General features: G+C 36.1%; 1 protein-coding gene across 4 annotated transcripts in view; it reads left to right on the forward strand.

Annotated features, from left to right (window-relative positions):
- The first annotated feature begins 221 nt into the window (after nt 1-221).
- The window catches only part of LOC131066637 (uncharacterized WD repeat-containing protein C2A9.03), a 63006-nt gene continuing 37952 nt past the window's right edge, over nt 222-25275 (forward strand). The window contains exons 1-4 of one of the 4 annotated variants that reach the window (XM_058001446.2): nt 222-510; nt 9474-9649; nt 9818-9985; nt 10191-10277. In XM_058001446.2, the coding sequence (XP_057857429.2) occupies nt 9509-9649; nt 9818-9985; nt 10191-10277 (396 nt within the window). In that variant the 5' untranslated portion in view covers nt 222-510; nt 9474-9508. Of the gene's footprint in view, nt 511-612; nt 750-9473; nt 9650-9791; nt 9986-10190; nt 10278-25275 lie in introns of those variants that run through there. The other 3 variants (XM_058001448.2, XM_058001449.2, XM_058001450.2) reach the window with 3 other exon arrangements.

Here is a 25275-nt window from a genome sequence, read left to right on the forward strand (position 1 = left end):
GTTAACTAAATCTCCCAATTTCTTCTGTGAACGTTGAACTCATCTTTTCTTAAATCATAAAATATTAGCTTGTGGGTCCATTTTGGATAATTCCAAATTAGTTTCGTACTTAAAACCTCTTTGATCTACCTCACGTACCAAACAAAAGTAAACCTTTCAACTAAAATGATAGGGAATATTTACTTAACTACTTTTTACACCTGTCTCCATCTTTTTGATGGACCAGCCATAAAAGAGAACTTACTTTTGACCTCTACGGAAAGCAGGAAAAGGCAAATTAAAGGCTTCCCCCACCGTCCCAAAAAGGAGAGCCCTAAAGTTATGGCTAAATATCCCTGCAATATATAATTTCTTCATCTGCGTTCCCAATAGAAATTTTAACAGTCCATATTATATGGTCTGGATTTCGGAAGAATCCGAGGCGTATTATAACAGGCGGATTTAATTGGCTCATTTTCAGCTGGGAATCTGATCATCATGTTGAATTGAACCGTTGACTGTCATTTTAAGGTATGCTTTTAAGCTGAATTGAGATAATTTGCTTTCGTATTTCTTGGAACGAAAAATCTAAAAGATTGAATCAACCAATTCGAACTACTAGCTGGGAAAAAAGAATCAGGGAATTGTGTGGTACGAATTAGATTGTCTGGCTCAGAGAGGCTGCCATTCGTAAGAGATTTCATAAGCTTTAGTTAAGATTGGAATTTTGGGAAGTGAGGAGTTCTTTCAGTACGGCATGCAAACTTAAGGTTATTGAGGTTCTTTGCTTCTTTCTTTTTTTCTTTGCCTTTTATTAATGTTAATTTTAATTTCGGGGTTGTGTCATAACTTTGCTAATTTGATTTCGATTGATTAAATTATGGAGGCTAGGCCAATTTTTTTTTTTTTTTTTGCCAGCTGTTAGTAAGGAAAACAGCAAAGCAATAATTAATATTATTTATATGAAAATCTCAATTGGAAACGTTGGAGTTAGGGTTAATGAGCCCAAACCCAGCCCATTGATTGGATTTTATTTTTGGGAGTCCTTTGGATTAGATGTTATGGTAGAGGAGTATGCCTTCTGTCAAATGCACTGAGGACTCGTACATGGCCTTGTCAGTTGAGAGGGAATGGGTAGTTCCCATGATTACTTGTGCATATTAATGTAACATATATCATTGGAATTTAACAACACGGGTTTCCACTTTAAAACCTTCATTGACCTCTCAAAAGTTCAAAAGTATATCATAACAGGTGCATTGTATGCACATATTTTGTTAGCCGGGAAACATAATACCTTGATGAATTGAACTTTGATTGCCCTTTACGTTTTAAGTCTAAATTGAGATTATTAGGTTTGTAATATAAGAAAAATAAAAATGTAATGAAATCCAGATAGAAGTAATAAAAAAAAACTCTCATTTGTTGGAATCTCGAAAGATTGAATCAGTTTATTTTTAGCTAGATAGATTGAAAAAAAGAATGTTGTGTTTATTTGAATGGTTTTCTTAGAGAGGCTGCCATATCTAAGAGTTTTTAAAAGTGCTAGTGAAGATCAGAATTTTGGCAAATAAGGAGCTATTATACCACAATCTGCAAACTTAAGGTTTTTTGAGGATCATCTTTTTCTTTTGGGGTGTATAACTCTGCTTATTTGAATTTAATTGATTAAAAAAATGTAGGCAGGCCTGAGAAAAACATGTAGCTAGGTTGATCTTTATTTTTTCCAGTTGCAGTTATTAGTAAGGTTATTGTAATGACTTGAAACAGTATGTTTTTGCTTGTTTTTGCTTGTTTTTAGTGGGTCTGTAATGCTGACATGTGCGCACAAACAATCTGGAATGTTTTGTCAATAATCCGATGTGATTATTATTAGTTCAGACTCCAGTATTTAATTAGATTATTGTAATGACACACAGCATCTGATGTTTCTAGTGTTCTAGCAGTTCTATTATATTTCCACAAAGAATTTATTATTTCCAATCTGCTTTAAGGGCATGTTTAAACTTTAATATTTTATATTGAAATTTCATTGTTACAGTCTGCAGAGCACCTTGTCATTCCTATTAAGAATTCTCTCCTTTAAGGGTTACTCTGCCTTTCTTTTCTTCATTATCTCATAGATGGTGTTTAAGTGGATCACATCTTTTTCAGTCAACATGGATAATAGTGAGAACTTATACAAATTGTTTAAATTGCTTGGAAGAAATTCTTGTCAAAGCTTGCAGTGAGTGGAAAATACCTCTATTAACAAGTTTGTCCTAGAGAATCTGGAAAGTTGGTCTGTGTAATGACCCCTAGGGTTATATAGCTGATCAACTAGTTTTAGAATTATGATTTCACATAAATTTTCATGGCAACAACATTAACATTGTGAACAGAGTACTCAATTTACTCGAACTTCAGAAAGAATTTCGTTTTAAATAAAAAATTTAGCACATGCTTTTATACATTGTCTATTATTAGAAATCAAGGGGCACCTGGGAATGACAGTTAATCACCGTCCTAGGAATACTGTTCACTGCAGATCTGATCTGCACTTATTTGTATAAATAAGGCCTTAGGGTTGCAACACCATTTGTACCGTAGCACATTCAGAAGTTCTTTTGCTGTTCAGGCAGGGAGGTTAGGATTTGTTTGAGATCTGGAGCTATTTTCTTCTGCATCCTCAATGATGCATCAAACTCCAGTAGTCATCCACCTGACTAGAACTTTGTATCCACCTGGTAATTTTAATGGTCACAAACCTGGTGCAGATCTGAAGTAAGGATGTCACTGTAAGCGTCCTTGGAGTGGCAGATTACAGGTCTGGTAACTGGAAGGAAGCTGGTGCTTTGTTTGCCAATTTGGTTCCCTTGTTGCTGAACTAAGTTCCTTGATTGCTGGCCAAAATTGTAGCTCACACAATATTTGGAAATTTTGCCCAGAATTCTGCAGAAATTCGCCCTATACTCTGATCAAGGTCGGCAGAAATACCTCTCAGCTGGGTGATAGGGTGCTCCGCGGCCTGGAAGACAGACAAATTCCCTTCAATCTGCAAACAATGGTGATCCACCTGGAAAACACTCTTGCTAGGTTAAACTCATAATTTTCTGATGAAGATGAAATTGCAATTTCTAAAGGAAGTTGGTAGGACAAGGTCAGGGTTTTTGTCCTAATCTTGGGGTGCAACTAGTGTTTGTGTCCCAGCTAGCACCACTTTAGGATTGCTCTAAAAAATCATACTAAATTTTCCAGATATGTTTGCCCAGCTAGCTGACACCTATTTATACCTGTTTGATTTAGAGTTGGTGCCCAAAAAAAGACAATCCAGGTCGGCCAAAACAAAAAATGTATTATTTTTAGATTATTAAAGTTGGCGCCCAAAAGAAAGTCTAGGTTGGCCCAATAAATAATATTATCATTGTATGTATCTATTAATATATAAAAGCACATTAAAAACTGTTGAGTCGGCCTAGCTAGGACAGGGATACGGCAGTCCTCCCTTCCCCAAATTACTTGTCTTCAAGCAACTTCAAGCTAAGGTGTTTGAAAATCTCTACTCCTTCCTATGTAGCGTCCTTGAGTGGAAGGTTCTCCCATTTCACCAAATACTCTAGAATGTTTCTGTTTCTCAGCTTCTTTTCTCTCATATAAATGATAGCTTCTAGTTCCAAATTCAATTTCCTTTCATCATCAAGCGGTGGCAGCTGAAATGATAGTGTAACTTACTGTCCAAGGGCCCCCTTTAAGCATGATATGTGGAAAATATTATGAATTCTTCTGTTGACTGGAAGCTCCAGCTCATATGCAACCCCACCAATCCTTCTTATGATCTTATAGGGTCCATAAATTTGTGGTTTCAGCTTCTCAGCACCATTTCCCTTGAGGGTAGATTGTCTGTGTAGGGCTGTAACCTCAAGAAACATCAAGAATACCATATCTCCCACCTCAAAAACCCTCTCTGTTTGGTGGCGATCAGCATACATCTTTTGTTTGTTTTGAGACTGTTTTAGGTTCTCTTTGAGTGCCTTCACATTGTCTAAGCTTCGCTGAATCAAATCTTTAGCTCTTGGTACTCTACTATCTGATAGAATCAAATCCCTGCTATTCAATAGAATCAAATCCATGAATGAAACACCATCATAACCATAGAGTACCTTGAAAGGAGTCATATCTATAGACGTGGTGAGTAGAATTGTAGCAATACTCCTCAAGGTGCAGCTATTTGAACCATGTTGTTTGCTGCCTTGCAATTCCTCAAATAACCTTCTATCCATTTGTTGACAGTTCCCGTTTGTCAATCTTTTTGGGGATGATAGCTAGTGCTTGAGGTCAATTCCATGCCCGTTAATTGGAAGAGCTCTTGCCAAAACAATGATAAATCTGCTGCCCCTGCCACTTACAATATTCCTTGGCAGCTTATGAAGTCTCCATATCTCTCTAAAGAATATATCAACCACTTGTGGAGCCTTGTACTTTGAAGATATGCATGGTGAGTTGACCTTAGTTGGTTGGACTGTAGGTTTTTGGGATTTCAACAGGGCCAATGATGAAAAACACATAAGGTTTGGTGTGTGCTTGGATGGTGCCAAGTTTGATTTCCTTGGAATACCTTGCACCATTAGAAATTTGTGTGGTATCTGGTGAAGATGGATTGATTATCTTGGAAACATCAAGGACTTTTGGGGGTGGTTGTGCAGGACCACATGACACGAAACGTCTTTTATAACTGTAGGCCATATGAATGGGCTTGGCAGTATTGCTAGAGTTGTTTTTTGAAAATACACCAGGATCATCCATAGGCTCGAGAAGCTTGCTGCCACCGGCAGAGGAGGAATGACACTTTTCATGCCACTTCTTAAATTGATTTTTAGTGTCCATCCTGAAATGTTTTGGCTTGCTTAGAGGCAAGACTCTTGCCCACCCTCTTAGAATTATTTTGGACCATGATAAAACGGTAGCAATAAGAGGACTTTGGACGAAAACTGAAATGGGGGAAAAGAAGAAAAGTGCTTGCAAAGACGAGTAAAATAATAAAGGGATGCAAATACACCAAACTAAGAAATAACTTTTGTGAGGATGTTAGACACGGGCCCTATGCCCGTGAGTTACAATGATAGCTCCATGTAGTCCAAGCCTTTGTTCACAGTCTTGTTATTGTCTACAACAGGATTAATAAAAATCCTACACATCTTGGCTGTCTTTACTGGGATTTGTTAAAAACTTATTGTGGTTGAAATTTTGTGCTTCAAGTAGGCCCACTATAAGTATGGGGGAGGGCAGTTTGTTGATCTAACCTTTCCATTTTTGTGTAATATATTGGACCAAATTTTTAAACCAAAATTTTGCAATTTTCAAACCAAAATTTTGCAATTTTCACAATATTTGATGTGCAGGCATTTCATCGAACAGTTGAATTACAGCTTTTCTGAGTTTGTTTTCAACTTGTTTTGAGAGAGATTACAAATTATCATTATAACATCAACTTTCCAACTTAACATATTTTCTAACCATTCTTATCTTACAAAATTATTGCAAAAATGTTAAAGTCTGATATTTTCAGAAATTACATACAACAGAATTTCTTCAATCAAAACTGAATATTTAAATGATAAAGTGCTGACCTGGACCTTTGACAATTCAACAATCCAACCAAAAGTCTCCTTGCACTCCTCTAATGCTGTACGACCACTGTCAACAATGTACATCACCCTAGGAATGTGAACAGCAGCATGTCAAAGTGCTGTGACTTCTTAGAGGAAGGCTGTGGCAGTTCTAAGGCACCCTTTCTAGGCTGCGATGAGTATTCAAAAAAGCTTCAAGCCTTTAAAACTTATATTGCCCTTTTTGATGCATTCATTAAAAATTAAAATGTACGGCACTTCTTTTATTAGCATGGTATGGTGTGGCTGGGTGAAAGGCTCAACAATAAATAAATATATATGATTTTAAATTGATTCACATTGCGCACACTTCACTGCATTTTAATTTCTGTTCTCCATTTCTCACACATACCACAATATTTTTGATTGATATCTCACTGGCACACACAACACTTGTACTACTTGCTGTTTCACCACTTGTACACACCACAATAACAAAATTATTATTTGCTTGCAAATTATAATAAATTTGTGCTTGGCAATCCGAAGTTGGCAATTGTAAACAAACCCTTGTTTCTCCATTAAGCACAAGTGTGAATCATGTATGAATCCACCATGAGTTTGACTAGGAAAAAATCTTTCATTTTTAAAGTCAAATACCTCCAGGGTTGTCGTCCTAAGGTTCAAAGTTGAACTTGCAGTCTACTCTTGCTACAAGAGAACTGAAATGTCCAAGATATCAATAGGAGCTCCTTCATTCCTTATTTTCAACTTCTGAGAAGTTATGTATTTAACCTATTAAAATAATAACATTCTGGCCCACATAAAGTGACTATTTTATTTCTGCTTTTAACTTAGTCACTTCATAAAAATTAATTAAATATAGATCACCCACAACTTAAGGCAACTCAATTTAATTAATTAAAATATTCCCTTCTTAATTCTCCAGATTAGCCTATGGGAATAAAATAGGCTAATAATACCTCCTTAAATGCCTAGGTCGAAGAAGGGGACATTACATTCTGTTTGGTTTCTATAGAAGCATCCTCTTTAGATGTAGCATTGGCTGCTTTATTGGCCACTGTCATCATGAATGGTTGTTTTATGCTGAAGTTACCAAATTGTGTTAGAGAACTATGTATATTTCCTATGATTTGTTTTAGTTTCCAAATCTTTTGTTGATCACTTGACAACAAGATCTTAGTGAGAATCATATGGTTTATCTCCAATTCTCCACAATACATGCAACACTTTCTGTCGTTTTGCCAACACTAATCCTTTACAAATAGCAACCACCTTTGTTGTGAATTTTCCTATCCTGGAGTTTAATTTTGATATTTAAAATTAAGAATAATATTAACCAGGGTTTCTGAGGACAATGACAAATAATAACGGAACTAAGTAAAAGCTGTAGAAACTGCAGAGAACATAGGGTTGATGGAAGAGCTTTCTCTTGTTGACAATAGAATCCACAGAAAGCTTCACTGGAACTCTAACACTGAAGAAGATGATTTTGTGATCTCTTAACTTGACACTAAGCTTATATAAATATTAACTAATAAGGCACACCTAAATAATAAAGATAAGTCTGAATGGTGAAAATTAACTTGATCAAATTACTATCTTATATACAATAGAGAGTTATTTTTCGAATTTCAATGTATTTAATTTTCTGTCTAATTTCATTGTCTTCTGAGGTTCACAATTCAGCCAAATTTTTAAAGAAATAGCAATTTTCTGAGTTTTCATGCAAAGATCTGGTTATTACAATAAAATAAATTATAATGATCACGGCCATTTCAAAGAAAATGGCAGATAAACCAATAGCAATGGAACATTTTCCAGAAATATACAGGGAACGTTATGATTTTGAAATATAGAGGGAGATGGAGATTCTGGTGATATATCCCAGGAACATACATACATCTCAAAGGAATGTTTTAATAGCTTGCTTGCTATTGACAGATTTAATGCAAAAGTCCTGAGATGCACATAAGCTGGAAGATTTACTCCCAGATCCCAGTCCACTACAGATTCTTCTGTATCAGCTGTTTTTGTTTCTCATTTCAAAAATAAATATTTTTCTAAGGTACTATCTATGTCTTTGGAAACATAAAACAATTTTGAAGGCAGGCCTTGAACTCTGACCCAAACTGGAGCTGTTGAGGGTGAATTTTCCTACTATTCTTTATTGATAGTTCAATAACCAATGTCCTCCCTCGAAGATCTCATCTCTTCCTATTGCCCGTGTAAAGATTAAGAACAACATTTATTATATAATTTTGACATAATTAATAAATGAAGTTAAGAACAACATTTATTATATAATTTTGACATAATTAATAAATGAAGTAGTAAAATTAATTGTTGGAATCTTAGGAATAATTAACCTCTTGTAAAAGAAAATTAAATATAAATGAATAAAAAATCTCAACTATATGGCTGAATTTCTGTAAAATTGGAAATTGCTGCTATAACTTCTTGTATTTAGAAAGCAATCAGGGCAATCCAAAAAAACGTATTACTGATCTTGTAATTTTCTTGATGAGGTGCCTCAATGGAGGCTCGCAATGTCAGGATTAAAAATATTACACTGTGGTATCAAGATACATATATACCGTTTGTTTATTGTGCATTGTTAAAGTATTGTTTTTCTTGGATATCTATAATGGGATATGGAAATCAAAATTCTAAAGCATGTTGATAAGCTTTTCATTAATATTGTTTTGATTTCTCATGCTCTTTCATAGGTGATTTGTGCTCTTGGCAAATCCACTAGATCCCCATGCTTTATGGGAGTTATAACATATTGATCTGATTTTTTAACCTAGTTTGGAGACGCATTACCCCATTTACTTTTGATGATGTTTTATGACTTTGCTTCCTGTCAATATTCAATGGTAGTAATTGTCTACAACTTGCAATAATTAAGTACAATTTCTCCAGAAGGTTTTGCTAACATTTCTGCAATTTTATTCAAACATACTTGCAATTGATTTCAGGACCTTCGTTTTCTGATTGAAAAGATTATTAATACTAGTATACCTATATCCTAAAAAAAATATACGTAAAATAATGCCAAGAGATATCACATAATTGTCTTGCATGTTTATTAGTTGTCAAGGACATGGAGCTGAGCTCTCATTAAAGATGTAACAGTTTCATGTACTTAGAGACAAGTGACAGTGATTCTATTTTATTCAGAGTAATAAAATAATACTTATAGAGAAACTGAAACATGCATGCATTTACATGTCATCTACACGTAAAATTTATTCTAAATCAATTTTTTGTTTATGGATATTTGTATGTCATTGTAGATGCCTCTCGGCATAATTAACTTAAAGGAGGACATAAATCAGCTTATATTTTTTTGGTAGTGTAAATGCAATTATAGGTTGTGTCAAGTTAGTATCTGTTTTGACATTGGTTAACTTATTTACAGAAACGATAAGTGGCCTTTATATGAATGAAATATTCAAAAGATAATTTAAATGATACTAAATAATAAAATATTATTTAGCTGGTTTTTAAAAGTCATTTACAAGAGGATAATGATTTTTTATTCATCCTGAATTTGATTAATCTTTCTGAGAGAATTCTAAGATGAATCGTCTAAGGAATGGAGTATTATATTGGATATGTAAACTTGGCCATAAAGTCTTCTATTTTGCTTGATTTCTCGTGTTATGGCTGACCTTAAACATTACCCCATATGGATGAATCTGTAGAAGGCCACCACCAACATGTGGCCCTTGCAGACTTGTGGCATGTTCAGATACTAGCACTTAAAATAAATTAAATATGTAGGGTCTTATGAAAGTATTGCTTGTAAGTAAGTCTTTTCTGTGATTAGTTATAGTTGCCATAAAAATATTCTCATTTTTTGTGTGGATGTATGCATGGCAGCTTTGCTTTTGAGAGATAAAATTTGGCACGTTCGAATGGCACAATATGATGAAGAATATGAGAATATGGGAGATGACTATGACATGGGTGATTTTGATGATGATGTTGAAGATGTTTTCCATGGCCGTGGCAGGGGGGATCCAATTGATACCGACTCAGACGAGGATGTTGATGTGGTCAGTATCAGTAGTTACCGTGTTCAGTTAAATTGCAAAGTAAAAACCTGTATTGTAGAACCAGATGTTTCAGATTTGCCAATATTTTTTTTAGGTTATATTTGACAGAAACTTCTTTATTTACGATTTGAATATTTTATAGGACTTCGTAGATTATTTTTCCTGCAGATGAGAAGGTTCTCTGATACTACAGCTATGCAAGCCCGGCATGGGAAGGACATTCAGGGCATCCCTTGGGAAAGATTGCATTTCACTAGAGACAGATATCGTGAAACCAGATTACAGCAGTATAAGAATTATGAAAATCTAAATATGCCTCATGATGCATTGGATAAGGTTACTGCTCTTTCTGAGTATCTGAGTTCTTATAAATTCGTATTTTGCAAGTTTATGTCCTTGGGACATGGTTTTAACTTTTTGCTTCTTCCAGAGTTATTAGAACCTTTATGATATTTAAAGAAAGAAGTCATGTCATGTCATTTGTTTTCTACCATATGTTGTTTGCCTCATGAGAACTACATTTGTTTTCGTATAATGACAGGAATGCAAAGAGGTTAGGAAGGATGGAAAATTTTATGATTTCCACTATAATACTAGATCAGTGAAGTCGACATTTGTTCATTTTCAGGTCAGTTATGACACTTTCTGGGAGTTCAATTTTTTTTAATGTTCTTATACTTTTAAATAATTAGGTGAGAAAAAATGTCTATGCATTTGCCTGATCACCAATTTCTTCTTAGTTTTCTAATTTTTTTTCTTAAATGAGTCTCAAAAAGCTATGTGCACGCCAGAAAATCGTATTGTAACTTGGGGTAGAAATTGGATTCTTGCAGCATAGATAGGTTTTTTGTATGTTTATGAAACTTGCGTTGCTTACTAAGCGACAGTTTCTCTTTAGTTTGGAAGTAACTCTCGTCAAATATTCACATTTTTGAGGTTATAAGTAGTCTATAATATATATGATTTTACCTTTCATAATTAAGAAAGAAACACTGGCTACATTATGATGCATTGAATATCTTAATGTACAAATGCATAATTATAATTTGTTCCTCATAAGACCCTATGCTCAAATTACGAATCTTGAAATTCTCAGCCTGAAATGATATCAGGAGATTAAAACCCAGCTGGTTGTTGAACCATTTAATTTAGTTTTATTTTTGCTGTAAAAAGTGTGTTCTGGCATTTGATAATGTGTTTTTGCCCTATATATATCACTCCATAAATTATTAAAGGCTTGTGAGGAATTCATGTTAGCGTTCACATGGTTAAAATAATAATGTGTGGTAAGTTAGAGTGAATGAGGTGAAGTGAGTTGTAGAAACAACTCACAGAGCTCTTTTTATTAGGTGTGAGAAGAATTATTTGGGATTGTATTTGATTTCTTAGAACAACTCATCATATAATTAGGGAGTGGTTCCTATAATGTAGGAGATTAAACGCCTATATAAGTGTGTAATGTGTATTGAAAGACAGATGATATAAAATATAGTATGAGAGCAATCAAATGGGAAATGGTTGCATTGTGTTCATCTCCCCCATAATAACTCAATTTTTATTGTGAGGTTGAACATTCTCTTGACTCGCATAGGAGATGTAGTTTTGCTTTGGGTATTTTCTGCACCACTGCAGCATGGGCTCTAGTGATCAAAGCACACCTTTCTTCTTTCTCGTAGTTGACTGGATCAATAGATCATTGAAGGATGCATAGTAGTTGATTTGGATGACACCTCACACCAGTCCATTTGAGAGCTTTGAGGGGAAAGTCTTATATAGAGCCTTCTCTTGCTCATAGCCTCTATTTGCAAATTATCCCATTGACAACATTTTTGTGATTGTCTTTGTGGGCGTGACACTCCTTTTAAAGCCAAATATTAGGGGCTGTGGTAAGTTTGGTTGGCCAGCTCCTTGACTCTTTCTCTGCATTTTGACCCCACAATGTTAGCAGTAGGATGATGTTTAGTTTCCCTTCTTGGCAAATACGCTTTCTAATAAGGGTCACTATACTCCACTATAACTAGTGGCATCAACTGATTTGAATATTCATCCAAGGCGGTTTGTGAAGGAAGTTGGGGTTCTTTCCACCTATGCTAATAGTGCACTATTGCATGCTATGAAAGTATCATGCTAATAGTGCACTATTGCATGCTATGAAAGTATCATCTTGATTTTACTTGTTGTGTAGGATGTTTTGAAGTTGGCATGTTGGGTGAAGAAGGGTGAAGGAAAGCAAGCTAATGGTGGAGAGGATTCAAGTTGAGGACGGCCTGGAAGATTCGATCATGGATAAATTAAGTCTCATTGAGAAATTCAAAGGTAGAGATTTTTCGTACATTGCAAATACGGATGTGGTCACACCTGATAGAAAAAGATGTTTGGGATTTTGTCAAATCTAACTTAGTCTCACCAACTAATGCAAATGAAATTGCCAAGTGAAATATCAAAAATCCAAAAGCGTTGGGGACTATTGGCCTCAACTTATCAAAAGCATACCTACACCATGTGGATTTCACAAAATCTGCAAAAGAGGCTTGGGAGGCATTAAACAATCTTTTTGGATTTGAAGCAAAAAGTGCCATGTCGACATTGAAGTGGAGATTGTATGGATGGAAGATGGAGAAAGGTGCAAAAATGATAGATCCTATAAGTTTCACTCCCTACAAAATCAGTTAGCTAGTATTAATGGAGAAGTAAAGGATGATGATAAGCAATACTTTTGAATAGTATGCCTAAGAGTATGCCCGATATGGTGTTTACATTAAGCAAGGTAAACATAAGCCTTGAAGGAGTAATCTCTACTTCACTTGACCAAAATGAATTCTCAGAACCGGAAGAAGTATTATATGTACAAAAAAAGGGCAAGTCCAAATCAAAGCACGCTCCTCCAAAAGAGAAAATCAAATGCTACTATTGTAAAGAAGTCACTTGACCAAAATGAATTCTCAGAACCGGAAGAAGTATTATATGTACAAAAAAAGGGCAAGTCCAAATCAAAGCACGCTCCTCCAAAAGAGAAAATCAAATGCTACTATTGTAAAGAAGTATGACATGTAATTTTGAATTGTAAGAAGCTTGCACAAGATCTACTAGATGGCAAACTAGATCAAAATGCTTGCTTGAAGAAACAGATTGGAAAGGATATGCAAATGATGAAGAACTATCTTGCCCCAGTGATGAAAATTTCCTTTTTTAGGTAAACTCAAAATGGAGGTTGGAGGCATTAGAGGAAGGAGGCTAAATAACACCTCTTGCAAGCCACGAATGATGAGGTCGCCTTTTATATTAGTGGCATTTTATTTCATTATTGCATTCAAAATAAAACATTGTAAGCATTCCCTTGCTAAGTTTGAAAAGAGGAGAATGTAGATATCATTGATATTGTAAACAATTGTATAGGAGAGCAATTGACTATAGATATCCTTTGATTGTTAGACTTCTTGGAAGTGTGGTCAGTCGGTGATAAATTCATTGGAAGTGAAAGCAAGACAAGTTTTTGTATGTAGGTGATCATGTGCAGCGAGATATAGATAGTAGTATGCAGACCTAAAAGATAGGCATGATGAATAATGACGAACAACAGATACCCTAACTGGTACTGAGAGGGGGGGTGAATCAGTACAGACAAAAACTTTCTCAACAACTTATCAAGTTAAAGCAATATCAACCGGTTGTCTTCATTTCTGAACTTAACCATGGCAATATTGGTTAAACACAGTAAGACTTCAAACAACATAAACTGATAAGTCTGAACACTTCAAATACATTCAGTACTTGATAACAACTTCACCCATAAACATATACATGTGGTATAACAGTAATACCATAACCTAATAACTCTGCATGCATAATAACTCAAACAAAGAATACATAATCATCACATGAAAAATGCAAAACTCATGACATAGATTTTTTTCACGTGGAAACCCAAATGGGAAAAACCACGGTGGGGATGAATACCCACAAGCTTGTTTTTGAACTCTTTTGAAGCTCGCTCTGTTAGGAGCCTAGTCCGGTTAAAGACTTTACAATAAGGTTCTGCTAGGAACCGATCTTGTTAAAGATCACCCGGTTAAGGGATGGCTATATACCCTGTTAAAGGTTGAAACCCTGTTAGAGGCTACCTTGCTAGAGGATTTAAAGAACTCAATGATCTTGAGTCACCCGGTTAAAGGATTTACAATAAGCCTGTTAAAGCTACCCGGTAAAGGGATTTTCCAACTGTTGAAATGGTTAGAAGGCAACAGGTAAAACTCTGATCTGATAACAGCACTACATGCCAGGGCAGATCCTTTTCAATTCCTCTCTTCTGCAATCACACTCTGCAGTTTTCCTCTTACTGGTTTGGCAAGTATCTCATCAATCGGATACACACACAACATTTGCCAACAACAAACAATAACAAACATCATCGCCCTTATAGACAACACCTAGGTCGGTAGCATAAACCCTAAACCCTAAGCATTTAGGTTTACAATACAAGCGGTCCAATCCTGACCGTCCAAAACACTTTGCATAGAGCAATACAATCTTAAACAGATCACAAGACAATCTGCATCATTCATTCTTCACCGCATATGGGAATCAGTAACCCATCACGCTCTCTTCTCATACCGCTAAGAAGAATGATCATTCCCGAGGTAGACATTTAATGCAATCGATCTTCACACGCAAGATCCTCAAGGAAATCCTTCATGCGCACAAAACTGACGTGGCACCTCGATCTCATTCTCATCTCTTAGCTAACTCATCACAGGATGTCTTCGGTGGCATCGCACAAGCTGGATTGCCAAACCGGAAACCCTAGAGCTAAGACTACCAACCGGTAGTCACACTTAGTGAAGCCTCGACACCAGTTCACTTACAAATCTTCATACCGGTTCACCGTCTTCTTCCAATCTGCATACCGGTTCACTTTCACTTATTGACATCAATGACAACATACATTATCGTCATATCATCATGCTGGTTCATCATATGCCAACAATATTCAACAAGGCATACAATATTGTATCTAGTTCATGAGATGTACTTTCTTCCCATGTTCTCACTAAGGGGGCTGTTAGGAATTCATGTTAGTGTTCACATGGGTTAAAATAATAATTCGTGTGAAGTTAGAGTGCTGAGGTGAAGTGAGTTGTAGTAACAACTCACAAAGCCCTTTTAGGTGTGAGAAGAATTAGTTGAGATTGCATTTGAGTTGTTAGAACAACTCATCATATAATTAGGGAGCGGTTTTTATAATGTAGGAGATTAAACTCCTATGTAAGTGTGTAATGTGTATTGAATGACAAATGATATAGAATAAAGAATAATATTACCATTGTGTAGCTCTTTGAAAACCAATAAGACTATTTATTCCTAATTGGCATTTTCTTTAAGGCTTTTGAAGTAAACAGATTTGTCACATAAATTTTCTAGAAACTTAATATGTCAGTTGTATGAACCCTTTTTTTTTAATATTATTTTTAAAGTGAACACTTTATCAATTATTAATATACAATGTTTATATTTCTTATTTTTACAAAGAGGAAAGTTCAACAACTTGGTGGTGTTGAGGTAACTAAAAAATTGCAGCCTTTGAGCCAGAGGGAAGTTTGGAAATCTTGGGTAGAGGTGGTAAAATGTAAGTCCTTTTCCACTTTTGCTTTGTCATCTTCCTTGGTTCTTGTTGTGGATGGCAAGAGAAAAATGTCTCTCCGCCGCACCTCCACCTCCGCCATGCCTCTCAGCCAGAGAAGAGATGTTTCTTTTGTCCACGAGTGCGGGATAGATGTCTCTCTCAGAAGAGATGCCATGAAGAGACGCCTGGACATCTATTGGATGCCTAGACTTCCCTCGACGGGAAAAGAAACGCCCAAGCGTCTCTCGCGGCAATACTGAAAAAAAAGAGTTTTTAAAATAAAAAAACATAACAATGCCTTGGTAAATGTAACCCTAAAATGGTAGAAAGCTCATAAAAGAGACATTTAGTCTCATTTCAGTCATTTGCAACCACAAAAAAGTTTAAAACATCTAATTTGCTCTAGCTTGGAAACCAGGAAGGTGTACAAGTAGTTGAATCAACAAGCTTGGAAGAGGATTGGAGGAAGCTTCTTCATTCTTGCTACAAGATTGAAGGTAGGCATTTGTCATTCTAAATTCCTTAAAAAGAAAATTTGATAATTGGTCAAATTTTTTGCTTCAAGAACCAAATTGCAGCCATTAGAACAAATAATTTTAGAAAAAAAACTTAGAAACTGAATTTTTTTTGTTTGCTTGAAGTTGAATATTGATAATCAGCATCATTAACAATGATGCTGATTATTAATATTCAACTTCAAGGAAACAAAAACTTTAAATTTGCAAAGATTTCTAAGTTCTTTGAAAAAAAATTGTTTGCTTGAAAAATTTCCGAGTTTTTTCTAACATTGTTTGTTGCAGCATCATTATCATTGTAAAAATGAGCTCGAACACCATGAATGAGGATGAGGAGGTTGAGATTCATAGTGAAAATGAATCATCGGATGAACCTAGCACAAAAGAAGTGGGGCAAGTCAAACTGAAACAAGTTCTGTTGGGATTGGAAATTTCAACTGCCCTTTTGAAATCCTCAAAAAATGGGCCAAGGGTCCCATTGATCCAAAATCAGCCTTAAAACAAATTGCATCTAAGGTACCAACACAACTTGGGACAGCTGGGGCCACTAGAAAGTGGAAGTGCAACATATGTAATCTTGAATGGTTCAGAAGCATTACTAGAACTAATGCTCACTTCCTTCATGTTCGAGGCAAAGGTGTAGAAGTATGCAAGAAGGTGCATAAAAACTTGAAGTACAAGGTTGAAATGTTAAAGTTATGGGGCTGCAATGAAGATGAAATACCTGTGTCATGTACTTTGCCACATAGGAATAGGGCTTATCAGGTTCTTGCAATTTCTTCTTCTAGTTTGCAAACTCAGAGGCCACCAATTCCATCTAGTTCAGGGGCAGCAGAGGCTAGGGGTAAACGTAAGATGGCTAGTCCATCTTCACAATCATTGGCTGATTTATTTAATGTGCAAGCAAAAGATGAGGCAGATGATACCATTGGCAATGGCATTCCATTCCACGTGGCCCGCCCTCCTTATTATAAGGAAGCTGTGGCAAAGATAATAAGGGCAGGACCATCATATGTGCCACCTAGTGAGACTAAATCAAGGACAACAATCTTGGATCAAAACTATTCCAAGATTAATATTTTGATGGAGAAGATAAAGAGAACCTGGGTCACAAGTGGTTGCAGCATAGTCATGGATGGGTGGACAAACATTAGGCATTGTCCACTCATGAATATCATGGTTACATCCTAAGTCATCGTGTTCGAATTTGAGTCCGAGTTCAACTACCATGAAATTCGGTTGAAGTTCAGCAAGGGCGAAAAATTCAATTTTTTTTTTGACATTAAATTAGCCTTTTATAATTTTTTTTCAAATATAAATAATATATCCAATAAATTATAAAAAAAAAATTAATATATATCTTTTAATTTAAAAACAAAACAAAAACACTAAATTAACAAGTAAAAAATAAAAAATGCAGTTTAGTATTTTATATAATATTTTACTCTAGTTTAAGTATAATAGAATAAAGATAAATTAAATATACTAAATATTAATATTTTAATAAAAATTAATATAAATTAAAATTATTAAATAATAAAACTCTCACCATAAGGAAAAGAAAAGAAAATTTAATATAAGTGAAAATTTTAAAATAATAAAACTCATCGTAAGGAAAAAAAACAATAATATTTTCGCGTTTATATTTTAATAAAAATTAAATATAAAATAATAAACTCTCATCTCGTAAGGCAAAAAAACAATAATATTTATGAATATGAATAGCATAAACGAACATCGGGGGTAACCTGTGGCGCTTGGGTAGGGGTTCACGAACATGCAAAACACACACAAACAAAGCACATACCATCTTCAGTTGTGCGACGAACAGAGATAGACGACACATAATCGAAGAACGAACATGCACAAGTGGCTTCAGTCACGCGACAAATGGACTTCAGCTTCACCCGAAGCCCTAAAATAGGAAACTCATATTTTTGCCGTACAAATTTGAGGCGAACATTTATAATTTTTAAAATTTTTTTATAAACTCGCCAAATTTCGAACCTGAAGCCAAAAATTTGGTGAATGTGGTGACTTAGATTACATCTACACCAGGTCCTTATTTCCTTAGGGCTATTGATTGTTTAGGGCATAGCAAGGATGCTCATTTTTTAGTACCAAATCCTCAAGGATGCTATAGAGGAGGTTGGGCCACAAAATGTGGTGTGATAGATGTGGCCCATGTGTGTAGAGCAGCAGGGAAGATGATTGAGGCAGCCTATAGACATATTTGGTGGACTCCTTCTTATGTGCATGCCATGAATAATGGACTCAAGGACATGGGTAAAATCTAGTGGATCAAATCAATTGTTAGTGATGCTAGAGATGTGCAGATGTTTATCTGCAACCACCATACTTCACATGCACTCTTTAGGACTTTGTCCAAGAAGGAATTCTTAAAACCTATAGAGACTTTGTATGCATCATACTTGATTCTCTTGAAGAGGATTCTTGAGTTGCAAGAGCCATTGCAACTAATGGTTGTGAAGGCAGAATGGAATAGGTGGCCCGAGTCGAAGACACAATAGGGGTTAAGGTGAAGGAGGTGGTGAAGAATGATCTCTTTTGGGCTGATCCCAAATATATTGTCTCTATCATTGCTCCAGTCTCCACAGTTATTAGATTTGGGGATTATAATGCACCTTCCTTTGGAGAGGTGTATGAGTGCATTGATTCTAGGCTTGGTCAAATGAAGGCTATTGTGCGTGAGGACCCTACATTGCAATTCTACAATGAGCATATTTAGCCAATTATTCATCGTAGATAGGAGAAGCTCAACACTCCCTTACACATGGCTGCCTATGCATTGAACTCGAAGTGGTACGTGCAAAGGCCAAGCAAAATTACACCTATAGAGGATCTTGAGGTGAAAGACAGATTCATTAATGTAGTTGACAAAATGTATGTTCCTACAAAGATTAGCCAAATTCATACTGAGTGGACAAAATTTGCCACTCTATGGGGATATTCAGAGGCAGCGAAGATAGATCTTGAGATTATGTCACAAGAGGACCCCAAGTTGTAGTAGACTATGCATGGGCCTAAATCTTTGATAACTATTCTATCCATTCGTTTGCTGTCCCAGGTTTCTAGTTCTTTTGCTGCTGAGAGAAATTGGTCTACTTACAGCTTCGTCCACTCCGTTAAGAGGAACATGTTTACTTCTAGGAGGGCAGAGAAGCTTGTGGCGGTTCATAGTATGTTGCGTCTCATTGACCACAACACATCTACATACAAGGAGAGTCCAACAATTAGATGGGTTGTAGAGCTAGAAGAACCAACACAAATTGATGATGATGCTACTGAGACAGGGCTGGTTGGTATTGGTATAGATGAGCTTGAGAATGTGGGGTCTAGCAATTCGAGTGATGAGGACATTGAGGAGTTTGGCGAGGAGCTTGGGGATGATTAGAGTCATTAGACTCTACTTCTAGTGCTATTTAGTATTTTGTTTTTGATGTTTGAATTTTGAACATTGTTGAATCTTGATAACTTGATTAGTTGATTGTAATTTTGATGAACATTGGATTGTGATTAAGATGATTATGAAATGAATTTTTTTGAAAATTCTTGTTCCAATGTCTATATTTGATATTTTGACATTTGTCATTTGAATACTAGACTAGTTATTATGTTATGCATCTTTATCTTTTTAAAATCTATTTTTTCAAGTACTATATGTAATTATGTCAGCACCGCTCCCCCGTCACCCCCCCCCCCCCCCTCGCCATCCCCCTGGCATTTCCAAACTTAGGCACCAAGTGCCCTTGCCCCCGAGACTCTTCCCCCTGTCCCCTAGAGGAAACGTCCCCAAACCCCGTGGAACTATGTGAAGAGGTGAAATAAGGTCTCACGAAGGCCCTTTGAAAGATGCATGGCAACAAGGAGTGAACTTTATTTTGAATGTAGTGGCTTGCCTTTGTCATTCTTTGGGGTCCAACATATAGCAAACCAAAGGGGAGGTCAAATAGGGCTGCATTAGCACAAACTGATCCTATTGGGTGGTGGACATGGTATGGTGAGTATGCATTAGAGTTGAGGATGCTTGTCACTCACCTCTTTTCAAAGGTTGCTAATTTCTTTGTTGCAAAGAAGAATTAGTCTAGTCCACATACAACTTCATTCATTCAATCAAGAGAAATAGTCTTACCTCTTGGTGAGTAGAGAAGTTGGAGGCCATGCATAGTGCCTTGTGACTTTAGGATTGGTAGACTCTTGATCAATGATTATTGATAGACTCCAACTAAATGATGGGATGTTGATCTCAGAGATGCTACATAGATTGATGAGGAGGCACAAGAGGGATTGGTTAGGGTTCCATTGGATAGGGTAATCCTTTATATTGGTAGTGGCTCAAATCTAGAATTTGATTTGGATTTAGCCTTAGGCAAAGATGGTGTAGAGGCATAGTAGCAGCAGATGTAGTCATCTACATTTTGTCATTTTGTACTTTGCAGCCTTTTGGCCTTTTTGTTTTGTTGTATGTGCACATTGATAATGAAAAATCAAATTATTAGACATTGAAATGTTGTAAATTTGTATGCTTTGTCATGTGAATTCTCAACTCAGCTCTAATGTTTCATAAGATTGTTGTATAATGAATGCCTTTTCATACGAATACTTGAAATTTCTTATATTTTTAAAATTTCTCTATTATCTAAATTGCTGTCCTCTAAAAAATCTCCTCTTGGACATGCATCCTCCTATCCCTTGTTGTACTTGTCTAAAAAAATTGGTGGAATATAGATAAATACAAATATTTGATTATTATATTATCAATAATAATGAAAATAAGTTAAATAGGTATTTGAAAATGGCCTGTTTTTTCTTAACAGTTTTTTTAAAACAATTGTTGATGTGGGGGATGTCCCTAGTGGATTGGAAACATAGTTACACGAAGTTTCCTGACAGGGGGATGGGGGAATGCGGGGACGGGTTTTGCAGACTAGGGGACCAATGGCCTTAATTTGGGGACGGTGAGGGGACAATGGGGGGACAGCTGCGGAGTGGTGGTGGGGGGCTGGTGCTGATATAAAAAATAGAGTTGAATTGAATTTTTCAAGGCAAAATCTGCAATATAACATCTCTATGAGTGCCCCATGAAAGGCCAACTAGTTTTCATAAAATTAAAGGTTGCAATTAGCACATAATGGCATGTGCCATATAACAAGCGACCCGGCAGTGTCCCTGGTAGAGGTGGCGGAGGTGGCAGAAATGGTGTTGCTGTGGGGGGGCGTTTCCCCCAAGGACCCAAGTCTCGGAAACATCCCCTTATAGGGGATGTGGTTTTTTTGGGGGAGAGGTGTCCCCATGGAACACTGAAATTTAGAAATATCAAATATCCTCTTAACAGGGAATGTTTGTAGGATTTGAAACCAATTCTGCATTGTCTTAGGGATGCAACAAAAAAAGCAAAAGAAAGGGGACATTGGGGGATGTTTTGTTTGTGCCCCCAAAATGCTAAAAAATCTGGGATGGCCCAAAGGATATGCATTCATGATATTCTGCTATTTTCATTCTAGTTTCTATTCAACTTGTTTTTTTGGATTGTTCTTTGACTTTTTTTTAAAAGTATTTCTTAGATTGGTGTCATGAGAAGATGGCAAAATGCAACATGAGGGTTGCATTAAGTTTCAGCAGGATTGCCAGCCTGCCAGGACAGTGCCACAAAAGAATTGTGTCAAGGCAAATGATTTATCAACCATGACAGCAACAAAATCTGTTACATGATTGTTTTAAGTAGCTATCATTTGAAGTCTTTCATATGACTTTCATAGTAGCTGAATCAAAGACATGCATATACCCTGACACAACAGTGTTACAAGCACACTAGAAATAGAATCTGCAGTTTGAAAGCTATAGGTTTCTAGCAGTTGACTTCTGTCATGTTATTGAATCAGAGATGTATTTATATAGTGATACAAAATATGTGATATGCAAAATGATGTTAATAGTGTGTCTTTTGTGTCACATGGAGTAAAGGTCATTCCTTTCTTTGCCACATTGGAGAATGATAGTATGTGCTGCAGGACCATCCTGGTGCATGCGCAATTAGCATCAACCAAAAAAATTTCAGGTTCAATTTTCTTTTCCATTTCAGTTTTAGGTGTGTTTAAGTTGTTTTTTGTGTTTGTTTCAGAAGGCATATCTAGGATAACTTTGGCCAAAATGAAGATGTTATATTGTTAAATGGCTTATGGTTACCCGAGGTTTAAATTTGGTGAAAACTGGCTAAGTATTGACCAAGCTATAAAGTTTCTTAGGTTCACAAACCAATAAGTTTGCTGAAAGAGTTAGTCACCGAAATGGTTAGTCATTGACATAGGTCACTAATCTAAGAGTTCTTTCTGTTTTGGAAAAAGAGAGTTTGCAAATTCCTTGGTTCACTGAAGATCATTTCTACTGAAACACTAGTTTATTGAATGCCAAAGTTGCTGATATGGAGTCCCTTCAATTTCAAATGCTAAAATACATTTACATTCGGCTGATTCTTAATTTTGCGAACTCCTTGGTTCATTGAAGATGGAGTTTGCTGAAAATCATTTTCACTGAAGGGAGATAGTTTTGATGCTTTCTCTTGTTTACAAACTGTATTGATTGCTGAAAAGAAAGCGAAGTTCAAAGGTTTCCAAGTTCGTGGGTTTGCCGAACCGTCAACTGTCAAAAAGGAAAGGAAAATATTTGGGTTTGCAAATGGGTGATTTTGCTGAAACATATGTTTTTGTGAACTTTAAAATTGCTGAAGAGAGAGAGATAAGGGATTCCATAGTTCCTAAGGATGTTGAAGCTTGACAACTTGACTAAATAAAGTGTGAAGAGAGAGAGTTGAAAAACCCTAATGATAGATGAAGGGCTTTTAACAGATCTGTTACAAATGACACATGGCAGGAAGAGATGAAAGGCAGGGGCACCATTCAGTTCAACATTGTTCAGATTCTTGGCGATCGTTGAAATTGCATTTTGAAAGGGATGACTAACGATTCTCTAACCTTTCAAGTTGGTGTATAAAAGGAGTTGATAGCCACCAATGGATGGGGTTTGGAAATTGGGGAAGAAGAACCATGGAAGGCGCAACTGGTTCTTACGGATGCCCACTTTGATGTGAGTGCTGAAGGCTATTTTGCTATGTGGGTGTGTATTGCCTTTGCTCATTTTGTTGTAATTTTCATACTCTTGTTGCAGATAAATGAATAAAATTAAGCTTGTTGTGATTGTGGATACTTAAATGAATTTAATGAATTATATTTGTGGGTTTGTTGTTGTGTTGGCTGCATGATGGGGCAATGTGATAATACCTCCCCGTCATGACCTGCATGAGTATATATGGCAATTCATGGGAGAATCAGCACTGAATGATGGCAATAATTGAATTATCTATTCTTATTGTAAACCAATGATGACTAAATGGACGCCTCTTTAAATGTTGTTGAAAATGTCTATATTTCATGCTTATATCTTGTATGTGATCTTGCACATGCTCTGTGCATGCTTTAGACGAGATGCCTCTCACCTGATATTGCATTACTGACGATAATGACATTCCCAATCTACAACACTATACTCTTTGATTTTTATTCTTATATTCAAGTATTTGCTTAGGTTATAACTTATATAGTTCAAAATGACAGTTTCTAATCTTTAATCGCCCTTGCTTACATTTATTTTCATTTTTGTGTTTTGTACAATGGAACTTTTAGCTAGCATACTAACAAGATTTGAAAATTGTGCCATTGCCACAATGACAAAATTTGTCACTATGCAATATACCTGTAGATGGTCAATACATGTGATTTTAAGTTCCAGAATTTAACTAAGAATAATACTGATCTATAAACTCTACTTTAGAATTTAAAAAATCAATTAGAATATTTAATACTCTCCTACTTGCTTTGTGAATGAAAACTTCAGATTGTTAAGACAAGGAATTACTGTGCTCTAAAGTTGATCAAACATGAAACAATTTTCAACACATGTATTTTATCCTAGAAAACCCTCAGTGTGGAGGAAAAACCAGTTTTGGGAGTGGCAATGTGTCTTGCTACCCTTTTTTATTATTCTGCAAAGAGATAATAACAGCAAGTAGGCAATCTCACTTTCTACTTCTCTTATTTCTCCTGCAAGAATAGAAGATGTGCTGATTCCCAACTTCTCCAGCTATCAATTATTGGATGTTCTCACACAAGCCTTATTTACAGTTTTTTCAATGCACAGTTTTGTTTTCCTAGGCTTTGGGTGAAGATCAACAAACACTGGATGTTAAACTGATGGTTGTATGGTTTGAATTCTGAGTTTTATTGTTGGTATGTGTTGTGACGTTTTCACACATCTTTCCATTGCAAATGGGGACCCCTCTTTTGCTTTTGGTTTAGGTTTTAGGTTAGATTGTTTGGTGTGTTCCTTTTCAATAAATGAGTGTGAGGCGAAGCTTATGCTTTCGTTTTGAGGATCAACAATTCACCTTTTGATTGCTTAAATGAAATGAAGAGAAAATTTGGCTAAGGCAAAAGATTTCAGGGATCCTTAGGCTAAGGATATTTCATCCTTCAGCTAAGAATATTAGTGCCTTAAGAATTTCATGCCTTCCTGGGCTATGGATATTTCGTCCTTGAGCTAAGGATATCCGCACCTTAAGCATTTCAAGCCTTCTTGAGCTAAGGACATTTCGTCCTTGAGGTAAGGATATATGCGCCTTAAGCATTTCATGCCTTCCTGAGCTAGGGACATTTCGTCCTTGAGCTAAGGATATCCACACCTTAAGAATTTCAAGACATCTTTAGGCTAAGGATATTACATCCTTGAGCTAAGGATATTGGCAACATAATGTTTTGCGTCCTCTTTTGTTGAAATGGTTAGCTAGTTCGGATCATATTTTAATGTTGCCTTGTGGCAATTAAAATATTATCTTATTGTAATAAGGTTAAGCGATTTATGTCTATAGGACTGGGCCCAAATGTAACGTGTGGTTAAGCAATTCATGTCTAATAGGGCTGGGCCCAAAAGGAAACGTGTCACAACTTGCAAGTTATGTAGGCCCCAAACTGGGCGCCAAAAGTGCAAATTGAAATATGTAAAATAAAGGGAATTGGTTAAAGCCAGCTTGGAAGACTTGAACATGAATCTTGTATATACACAAGATTCATTCTACACAATGCATCATCTTCATTTTTAAGCACTGCTAGCCTTATGTGAATCATCCTTCCAAGAGCAGCGAACTATCTTCTTGAGGCAGCGATTCATTCCTAGGAACCAGCGAACTATCTTCTTGAGGCAGCGGCAGTGATTCATTCCTAGGAACCAGCGAACTATCTTCTTGAGGCAGCGATTCATTCCTAGGAACCGACGAATCACATTCACAGTCAGCGAATTCACTCCTATGCTCTGCAAATGATCTGCATGACAGCAAATAGCAAATCTTGATATTGCAGATAAGTCTATCAAGCTGTTCCTTGTGCCCTAGTTTGGAATCTTCATTCTGCTGTTCTTATTTA

This window comes from Cryptomeria japonica, chromosome 4, assembly GCF_030272615.1.
Source record: "Cryptomeria japonica chromosome 4, Sugi_1.0, whole genome shotgun sequence".
NCBI classification, from domain to species: Eukaryota; Viridiplantae; Streptophyta; class Pinopsida; order Cupressales; family Cupressaceae; genus Cryptomeria; species Cryptomeria japonica.